This window comes from Molossus molossus, unplaced genomic scaffold, assembly GCF_014108415.1.
Source record: "Molossus molossus isolate mMolMol1 unplaced genomic scaffold, mMolMol1.p scaffold_m16_p_3, whole genome shotgun sequence".
Classification (NCBI taxonomy): domain Eukaryota; kingdom Metazoa; phylum Chordata; class Mammalia; order Chiroptera; family Molossidae; genus Molossus; species Molossus molossus.
Window position 1 is genome coordinate 105,935,379 of NW_023425366.1, and position 10,965 is coordinate 105,946,343.

The 10,965-nt window shown below is 46.8% G+C and overlaps 1 protein-coding gene across 1 annotated transcript; it reads left to right on the forward strand.

Annotated features, from left to right (window-relative positions):
- The first annotated feature begins 224 nt into the window (after positions 1 to 224).
- On the forward strand, positions 225 to 10,418 carry CLEC19A (C-type lectin domain containing 19A). Its single transcript, XM_036279730.1, is given in 8 exon segments — positions 225 to 341; positions 2,134 to 2,324; positions 6,138 to 6,210; positions 6,632 to 6,641; positions 7,034 to 7,049; positions 8,989 to 9,050; positions 9,053 to 9,107; positions 10,316 to 10,418. Coding segments are annotated over 8 exon segments (627 nt in total).
- The last annotated feature ends 547 nt before the right edge of the window (positions 10,419 to 10,965 follow it).

Genomic DNA, 10,965 nt, shown 5'->3' on the forward strand with positions numbered 1-10,965 from the left:
CCTGGACAGCCAATGAGTGCCCTTGGTTACAGTGATGGGTGGAAAGCAGATGGAAATGCTCTGCTGCTTCCCATCCATGCGAAGGGGAAACTGCTCCCAAGGAGCCGAGTCTCTCAGTGTAGACGGCAGTGCCTGAAAGTCCCCACGAAGAGCTCAGTGACACCCAGTGTCCCAAGGGGTCCTTCAGCCTCACAGAGGCATCGTGGTAATGTCCTCCTCTACCGATGCCCTGGGCTGAGAGCAGCTCCGAGGAGTGGGGACGGGCCGAGGGTCCTGAGCCCACTGAACTCCTCACGCACAGCTTTCTCCTTTGCCACGAAGAGGAGAATTCAGGGAGCAAAGTGTGAGTCCATTTAGAAAATGGCACACATTGAAAGACAGTTGGCCAGGACCAACCAGAGGGGAGGGACAAACCAGGGCTGACCCCCGTCAAAGGCAAAAGCCCAGTGGCTCTGACAGGCAGCATGGCTTGGAACCTGCCTACTTAGCACGGCTCTTTTGATTAATGCAACTGTCCGTTTCTGCAGAAAAACGCACAGAGGTACACACACACACACACAGTTTTAATTTTGCATTTAATTTCAGGGGATTCATTGGACTCCTGAAGCGCATCAGCTCCGATTATGAAACCCTGAGCTAGTCATTAATAATCATATGATTACAGAGCAATCCATATATGCCAAGTGCTTGGCAGATTTATTTGGCCCAACTAGCAACCTCATGAGTGGGTGCTAAAAGACGGCTAACCATGCGCAGCCTTGCTGATTTCCCCATGATAAAGCATCCTGTAGACTTTAAGACTAAAGACTTGGGTGTCAGGAGGCCTGGGTTGAAATTGCTCCTCCGCCACTAACTAGCAGGATAACCTTGGGCAAGTCAACCTGTCTAAGCCACAGTTTCCCTCATATGAACTTGGCACATCGTATACGCTCAATAACTGCTGTCTACTACCTTTTCCTTCAGGCTCCGCCAGCGAATACATTGGCTTAAAGGGCAGAGATTCCACACCCCTGAGCACCGCAAAAGGCACCCCAAAGATCAGCCAGTTTGACAGCTGAGAAGGGAAGGAATGTATCAGCGTCACACAGTTTATCAGGTGCAGGGCTGGTGGCTGGGACTCAGGCATCAAATGTCACCACTGGCCACCACCTGCCCTCACAGATTAGCCGCTCAACCTAGTTTAAGGATGGTTCTCAGCATGCCTTCCTCCCCCCAGCCAGTCGTCTGGACACACACACACACACACACACACACACACACACATCTTCTAAGGGGCCTCCGGAGGGACTGAAGCTTGGGAGAACTTACTGTCTCAAATGTGGGTTTTTCCTCTATGCCTTCTCATAATTAAGAACTAACCTCAGCCATTCCATGGGCTCAGGCTATAAATAGTCTTGGATGTAGTTTGTCAATAAACACATGGAAAAAATGTCCACCCTTGCAAGACAGTCCAGACTTGCAAATGGAAACAAGATACCATATTTGCTTATAAAATTTGCAAAGATTGCCATTAAAGTGGTAACGCTGAGAGACGGGCACTCTCAGACATTACCTGGGAGTATACATTGCTTTCAGGAGGCAATTTAGCAAATTGTATCAAACCTTAAAAATCTCTCCCTCAGAAAATCACTGAGAAAGGCTGAAAAGGCTTTATGCACAGGCTGTTCATCTCAGCATAATGTGTAATTGTTTTGTTTTTTTTAAAAAGGGAAACAATCTAATTATCCACAAATAAGGGAATGATTACATTAACTCTGGAGGGGCCACTCAGCAGAGGATTCAAGAGCTATTTAAAACAAATGTTTACTAAAACTTACAGAGACTGGGGGAATGCTTATACTCCAATTGTTAGAAATCAGAAACTGACTGGTATGTATAATACAATATAATCACAATTGTATTTTTTTTTAAAAAATCACTGCATTCAAGCATGACATGAAGAAAAATGTACCAAAGTAGTGACATTTTCCAAGTGTTCTATAATGAGCATATATTACTTTGATTAATTTGTAAATTTTAGGTGTGCCTTTGTTCTTTGGACCTCAAGGGTAGAATTGCATTCATCATAATGGAACATGTTTTACTTTTAGTATTGAAAACATGTCAGAAGCTGTAGGAACAAGGTTTGCATAGCCAGCCTTCCTCCTGGTCTGTTTCCTCCCTGCCCCAGCCAGGCCAGCGCTGCCCTAGTCTTCCCTAGTGTGCCCACTGTTCTGGATGGAGTTCAAAGGCCACTGCTATCGGTTTTTCCCTCTCAAGAAGACCTGGGCCGAGGCTGACTTCTGCTGTTCTGAGTTCTCTGCCAGACTGGCCTCCATCCACAGGTGAGTGTCTTTGGTCCTCCATAGCCCAACCAAGCACCCCCTTTGGAAAGGGGAGTGGAGAATGGTGTTTCCCATTCCCCTTTCAGTGATCAAAACTAACGTTTATCCAGCCCAGTTTCTCATCGACACTGTCCTTGGCGAGAGAAGGCAGAGCATTTAGTAAGAGGGGCAAGAGTGTGCTGAAGACCCACCTTTGGATGTGTCTGTCTTGTGCTGCTCTTTATCACGGGGGGTCGGGCCCTGTATCACCACTCACACGACACATTCACAAAGCATATGCTATAAGGAATAATAGCTGATGTTTATTTGCTAAGTGTCTATATGCATCATCATATTAAACCTCCCCCAAACCAAAGTAGGTAGGTATCTCCATTTTAAAGATATGGACTCTGTGTCTCCAGCAAGGTAAGTAACTTGCTCATGGTTGCACAGCTATGAAGTGGTGAAGCTTGGCTTTGAACCTGAGCAGTTGAATTCCATAGCTCACCCATCAAGGCATCCTTCAGCGTCCTCTCTCTCCTAAGCTCCAGCCACACTGACCATCTCAGAGTTCTCCAGTCTGGTCCAGGACTTTTATGCCTCCATACTTTGCACATTCTGTTCCCTCTGCTGGGAATTCCCATCTGTATCTTCTCCTCCAAGTAGATACCTCCTCAGTCTTCAAGACACGGCTCTGACAACATCTCTCTCTTTTTGATTTTTTACATTTATTTTTGCAATCTTTATTAACTTATTTTTTTTTATAGATGTTTCTCCTTTTTCCCCTCTAGACACCCTCCTCCCAATCCCACCCCCCAAGCATTGTTGTCTATGTCCTTTGGTTACATATATGTGCATGTAAGTTCTTTGGTTTATCTCATCCCTCCCCCCTGCCCCCTTTCGTTGAGGTTTGTCAGTCTGAACTATACTCCTTTCTATGTTTCTGGGTCTATTTTGTTCATCAGCTTATTTTGTTCATTATATTCCACAAATAAGTGAGATCATGTGGTATATGTCTTTCTCTGATTGGCTTATTTTGCTTAGTATAATACTCTCCAGGTCCCTCCATGTCATCTCAAAGGATAAGAGATCTTTCTTTCTTAAAGCTGCATAGTACTCCATTGTGTACATGTACCACAGCTTTTTTATCCACTCATCTATTGATGGATACTTGGGCTGTTTCCAGATCTTAGCTATTGTAAATAGTGCTGCTACAAACATGGGGGTACATATATTCTTCCTGATTGGTGTTTCAGGCTTCTTAGGGCACATTCCTAGAAGTGGGACCACTGGGTCTGACAACATCTCTTCACCAAAGTCCTCCCTGTCTCCGTGGCAGCCTAATTACACTCATTACTCACCTCTTCTAGGGCACTTTTTGTGTGTGTGTGTGGTTAATCCTCATCTGAGGATACTTTTCCATTGATTTCCAGATACAGTGAAAGGGAGGGAGGGAAAGAGAGAAAAACATTGATGTGAGAGAGACACATCGACTGGTTGCCTCCCTCATGGCCCCAGGGGCTGGGAATCAAATCTGCAACCCAGGTACATGCCCTTGACTGGGAATCAAACCTGTGACCCTTTAGTTCATGGTCCATCACTCCAATCACTGAGTCACACTAGCTAGGGCTAGGGCACTTTCTCCATCCAGTTTGATGACCTGTTTTCACAGAGGATGTCCTTGGTGATGTGTGGGTTCCTTGAAGCCAGGTGTGACATGTTCCATTGCCACTCAACCTACAAATTCACAATCTTGCCTCTGTTTTTCAGGAGTCTCAGAGACTTGAAGTTAGAAAGACGGTTGGTTCTTTATGCTTTAGTGTCATGGAGTCTCGTTAAAAACAAGCAGGGGTCCTCTCTCTCTGTTTCCAGCGGAGTCTTGGGCCTTCCCATCTGTTCATCCAGACAGATATGGGGAGCAACCACTATATTCTCGGTGGTGCTGAAGAATACAGCGAGAATATAGGGTCTGACCAGGAAAACAGGAGCCACTACACATATTTAAAATAGAGAGAATTTAATACATACATAGGTGACAGAATCTGAGAACTTAACCAGACGGTCGTGAGGCAACCCAGAGATTCGCAAGAGCAGGAAATCCAACTCCACCTCTAACTGTATGAAGGTGGATAAAATCAGTTCTCAAAAATCCCCAGCCTATAGAGGAAAATGAGGTATATGCAATAAAGAGCTTGCCCTGGCCGGTTTGTGGTTGGAGCGTTGGCCTGTGGACCAAGGAGTCGCGGGTTTGGTTCTGGTCAGGGGCATGTACCTCGGTTGTGGTTCGTCCCCGGCCCTGGTCAGGGTCGTGCGGGGAGGCAACCAATAGATGTGTCTCTCTCACATCGATGTTTCTCTCTCCCTCCCAGTCTGTCTGAAAATAAATGGAAAATTATCCTTGGGTGAGGATTGGAAAAAAAAAAGAGTAAATGGAAAAGTGATTCCAACAGAAGATTTTCCTTTAGCCGGCCCTTGGGAAGGACGTCTCAGCCTGCTTAATCCTACCCAACTCCTGTTCTGCCTCAACTTACCTTCCTCTCTTCTCAACTCCTGATGCCCTCTCTTCCTCTCTTACACTAACATTCTCCTCCTTGTCACTCTTTCATGGGCAGTTTTCCACTTTAGCATAGAATACCTTCCTGAAAACATGACCAAGAGTTGAATCTGAACAATGATTTATAATCAGTGAGGTTTCGTTCCCATAAAACGGGACACTATTATAAAATTCCCGGTCACATCTTGTCTTTGAGACACAATTCGATTCTGTAGTTCTGGCATTTTCCTCATGCTTTTTAATTTTGTCCTTTTCCTGATAATTAAACACACATCAGCTGATGTCCTTGGAGCGTCTGGTTGAAGTTTGAGGTTCTTACACTTTCGGCTTACCTAATGATTTCCATCTTTGTTTCAAGCGACAGCCGGATTGAATTAAGTTCATCTGATCTCTGCTTCGTATGCAATAACACCTTGGGCCTTTCTATTTTCTAATTATTTTGACTAGATATGGGGAAAATGCAATAAAATATTGAAATTGTTTCCCAAGCAGGAGCTGTTTGAACAAAGATGGTGTTAGTGCTAAACTGACCATCCACAGACGACTGTCCAAGTGCATGATCAGCAGGTGATGTAGGAGACCCTGGACTGTGCGTGAGGGGCATTTGCGGATGCCAGTGCTCACCCAGCTGGGGAGGACCAAGGCCAAAGACCTGCTGAACTGAAGAACACTTTGTCCCCAGAAATCGTACCTCTGCTTTTTTGTCTCTTCAGGGTATCGCCGATATAACCCACCTTGTTGGCTAGTGTTTTTGAGGTGGATTTCAATGTTTAGGATGAAGAACATTATTGAGTCCTGCTCTGAGCTGGCATGGGTCAAATCCAGAGGTGCCCATGGAATGACAGCCACATCCAGGTGACCTAGTTAAAGAAGAAAAAGGAGCCCTGGCCGGTTCGGCTCAGCAGTTAGAGCGTCGGCCTGCGGTCCAGAGAGACCCGGGTTCGGTTCCTGCTAAGGGCACGTACCTCGGTTACAGTTTGTCCCCGGCCCTGGTTGGGTCATGCGGGTGGCAACCACTCGATGTGTCCCTTTCACGTCGATGTTTCTCTCTCTCTCTCCCTCCCAGTCTATCTGAAGAAAATATGGAAAAATGTCCTCGGCTGAGGATTTAAATAAATAAAGAAAGAAAGAAAAAAGAAAAAGGAGAAAAAAAGCAGGATTGCATCATATCCTCTATTTACTTTGGTCTAGGAAAATTGACAAGGATTGCTTTCAGACTTCAACCCTTTCCTGTGAACAGAGGCAATAAGTACATGCTGCTGTGTTTCTTACCTTCACAGCTGGGAGGAGGATGTCTTTGTGTATGACCTTGTGAACAGCTGTGTTCCTGGGATCCCAGCTGACATCTGGACGGTGCTCATGACCACAGACAGGTGAGGAAGCCGTGGCCATCAGCCCCTCTTGGAAGCTCCAGCCAAGACTCCATTTTCATTAACCAACCTTCGCGTGGAACTTAGGTACCAGGTCGCTGCTAGGGGCCCAGCAGACAGAGAGAAATCAGACACCAAGATGCCCCGGTTAGAATACGACAAATATTGTGACAGGGGATATGGTGGGAACATATAGTGGGTCCGGGAAGGCCTGTTTGGCTTGGGCTCTTCAAAAAGCAGACACAGAAACATGATTCGATGTGCCAGAGATTTTTGAGAGGAAACATCTGTGAAGGGAAGAGGGGGAGGGGGCACAAGGAGACAGGGATGTCTTCGGACGGCGATGTAGGTCTGAGACCTGTGAAAACAGCGAGGAAGGGAGGACTGGGTAGGAAGAGCCTCAGATCATGCACAGTTGTGAGAAGGTCTTGGCTGGGCCCGTGGGGGTTCCCCAGGCAAAGGATGCCCATGACAGGAAGAGGCCAGCACTAGTACCCCTGACATGCTGGGTAACTGACTAGTGACAGGGCTCAGCCTGGAGAAAGCCTGGTCTGGCTGTGAATGCAGTGGTGGGTCCAAAGGGGCCGGGGAGCTGAGGCGGTCAGTCAGCTGTGCTCCCTTCTGCTGGTCCTCCCGAAGGAGTTTTGAGCAGCGCACGTCCATGGCTGCCACAGCCTCCATGCATAGGAGGCCTTTAAGCGAATGTCTAATGGACAAACAGGAGTCAGCCAGAGGAACAGCATTCCAGGTAGAGGGAACAGCATGCGCAAAGGTCCTGAGGTAAGAAAGATCATGGCACTTTCAAGGACATCGAAGACCAGGGTGTCTGGGATGCACAGGGAGGGTAGGGGTGAGTGGGAAAATAAGAGAATAAGGTTGAAGAAGGTGGCTGGGGCCAGATCTCACACCTGGCAACATCACAGCTGACTCCACCCGGAGGTTCGGAGTCATCCCCAGACTTTCCCTGGGTGAGCTGCATGTGGTCTTTGCTTTGCATGTACGCTTCCAGCCCTGCCTCAGAGCACAGCAGGGGACAGGGTTCCCTTTCCAGCTCCTAGTCTACCACTTAGTGGCTGGTAGGTGACTTCGGCAGTTTTGTGTGTGTTTTATTTATTTATTTATTTATTATTATTTTATTTATTTTTGTACATGACCCTAGCGGGAACCGAACCCAGGACTCTCTGGTCCACAGGCCAATGCTCCAACCACTGCGCAAAACTGCCCAGGGCTTGTGTGTGTTTTTTAACCTCTCTGAGCTTCAGTTTCCTCAGCTATAAAATGGGGGTGATAATAACAGTGCTTTATTGTAAAAAGTAAATGAGCTAATGTATGTAAAGGGCTTAGCCTGACATCATATAAGAACTCATTAAGGATGGTACAAATTGCTTGCAAAGTAGTAGAAGTGACGACTGTGGCCAGACTCCGTAGAGGTAGGTTTTTTTAATTAATAGAATTAATCCATGTGGCAAGAACCCATAAAAAAGTTATAATAAAAAACCCCAAGTTTTCATTTATAATAATAACTTTTAAATTGGATTATGAACACACTTTTTTAGAGTTTAAGGAACTTGTATTACGAGATCTAAGAATAATAATTTTTTTTAAATACAGCAAAAGTGCTTGATTTTTTTTTTCAGGGCTAGGCACCAGGTGCCAGACTCTAGCTAAGTCCTTTGAGTGCTTTAATCATTCGGTCCTCACAATACTTCTCTGAGCGAGGTATCGACTCCGTTTTATAGACTCAGAGTAACTTGTCTAGACTGCAGAGCCAGGAATTGGGTGGAACTGGAATCTCAAGCTCCAGTCTCTCTCTGAAGCAGCAAGCTATTCCCGTTATTTGACGTGGCCTCCATAATCATCGGCGCTTTGGGGAGACTTTTCGAAACATTTGAATAAATGGAGAAATGACTTTTGTTCCAGGACATTGCAAAGATGTACTTCTTTCCACAATTTGCACATTTATTGCAACACCAATCAAATTCCCAACAGGACTTCTGTTGCAATTGGACAGAGTAATTCTTCATCAGGCAAGAAAAATAAACACTATTTGGACTAAAAGCAAAAGGATGAAGGGTGACTCCCACCCACTGGTAAATTATTTTTTTCAGTGTAGTAGTTAAAAGATTTTTTTTTTTTTAATCCTCAACCAAGGATATTTTTCCATTTATCTTCAGATAGAGTGGGAGGAAGAGGGAGGGAGGGAGAGAGAGAAACATCGATGTGAGAGAGACATCGATTGGTTGCCTCCCGCATGACCCCGACCAGGGACCGAACTGCAACTGAGGTACGTGCCCTTGACCGGAATCAAACCCACAACTCTTTAGTCCACAGACCGACGCTCTAACCACTGATCAAACTGGGCAGGTCAGGCAAGATTTTTTAAAAGTTTCGTAGTTAGAGTCTCAGGAAGTGGAGTCAGGTAGACCGTGGCTTGAATCCCAGCATTAATGCTTTATTAACTGTGTGAATTTGAGTAGACCAATGTGAGCCTGAGTTTTCCCACATGCACAACGGAGGCAATGATGCCTGCTTTGCAGGATGGTGAGGGTAAAATGAATAAAGACCTGGCAAGGTATAGCACACACGCTCAACAAATGGCAGCTGGTAACGGTGGCAATAATAGCAGTGTATGAGGGTAAAAGTGAGGACTGCTGCACCAGGATCCCTGCTTTAGAATGTGATCCTTGACCTGGGACTGGCTCAAATGCCCAATATTTCTCTACTTGGTTTACTCCTTGCCTCTGGATGGGCCCCCAGGAAGGCAGTCTGAATGGACCGATGGCTCATCCTATGACTACAGCTACTGGGATGGGAGCCAGCCGGACGAGGCATCCGCGCGGACCCAGAAGAGGAGGACCGCGTGCAGATATGGTACCAGCAGTGGGTGCCCTGAGGCCAGGGCTCTTGCAGGGGTGCTGGGGAGGTGCCATAGGTGGCTGGGAGACTGGCGAATTCGGTCTCCGGGGCATAAGGAGCAGGGCCAGGCTCCATAGTGGGTATGTTTTAAATAGAATTTAACGGTGCATTGTTGACACGCAGACTATGATTTGAGTGGAAAGACATCAGAGGGAGAAGCATGAGAAAAGGACGGTGTTTCTACGTCTGCTCACCAGGGCACCAAAGTGGGAGCCCCGCCCCACACGGGTGACTCTCAGAACAAACTGCCCGGGGAGCACCGAGGGGTCAGTAGCGAGAAGAGTCCGCACGTGGGTTCAAGCCCTAGCCCTGTTGCTTTCTAGCTCTGTGGCCTTGCAGGGAATTACTCATTCTCTCTGAGATTCCATTTCCTCTTTGGTAAATGGGTTTAGTAATTGTCCCTCCCCTCAGGGCTGTTATGAGGATTCAAAGAGGTACCGTTGATGTAGCGCAGTGTGAGAGCATGGACTGGGGTTGCATGCCCTGGTCTGAACCTCAGCTCCACCCCTTACTAATCGTGTAGCCCACGTACATGCCGTAACCGCTTGGTACCTTAGATTCTTCATCTGAAAAATGGGCTTAATGACACTTACCTCCCAGGGTTGATGTGAAGGAAAAAGAAGAACATGTACATCGAGAGGCAGCAGTGGTTAGCACACGGTATGAGCAATCACCACCATCCCAACAACATCGTCACTCCTCACACCAATCTCGAGAAGTAAAAACGATTGTTACTTCCATTTTGTGGATGAGGAAACCAAGGCTCAGGGAAGTTAAACGATTTGTTCAAGGTCACACAGCAAACAAGTAGTAGAGTTGGTTCAAACTTAGATCTATGAAACTCCAGATCCAAATGCTCAAATGCTGGTCCCTTCTTAGTCCTTTTTCCTTTCCTGATTAGGGAAGGAAGGTGTGGAACAGAGACTTGATGTCCTGGGAGCCACGCTTGAGCCTGGTAGCAGAACCGGGTCAAGCCTCTAGGTGAAACTTGTCCTGCCTCTCCAGGGTGGCAAGTCAAGACCTGCCCTATGAGAGAGTAAGGCGGACAGCAGCCTCATCGAGCATCAGCACGAAAGGGATGCCAGTGTAGGCATGAGGCCTACTGGAGAGGGCTTTTACTCCAGTGAGGTGGTGGGGGTACTTTTATTGTGATGGATGGACCTTCACCCAAGTTCTATGCTTCTTCTCATCGCGGCTCTGAGGTCATGGAATGATAACACCTGCAGCCGAAAGTTCCCCTTTGTCTGCAAGATTGCATTTCTGACCATTCACTGACCCAGTCTCGTCCTCTCGGAGTGAGCCCAGCTCTTACATCTTCTTGTAGCTGTGCCTAGTGTAGAGCTGACACTCAATAAATGTAAAACACAGAGGAGGTAAACCTCCCAGACAGAGATTTTAAACAAGCAAATCTTGACACAGAGTGGTATTTGGGCACAAGTGGCAGAAAACCCAATTCAAACTGGCTTAATAGATTGAAAAGGGTGATGGATTTATTGGTCCAAGGAACAAAGGGCCAGGGGTTGATGTAGATTCGGAGCTGAGTGTCACTGGCCTGGCTCGTGAGCCAGAAGCACTCACTCTGGAGCAGCTGCTTGGCCAGGCGTAGACACTCACTGCTGGGGCCGAGAAGGGAGGGGTCAGTGTCATCAACCACCTGGGCCCACAGGGGAGGGTGATTCCCTGCAGGAAAGTGAAAATATCACCAAACTCATGCATTGCTGATGGGAGTGGAAAATGGTGACACCATTCTGGAAAACGGTTTGGCGCTTATTAAAAAGTTAAATATAGAATTACCAGATGACCCAGCAATTCCATTTCTGGG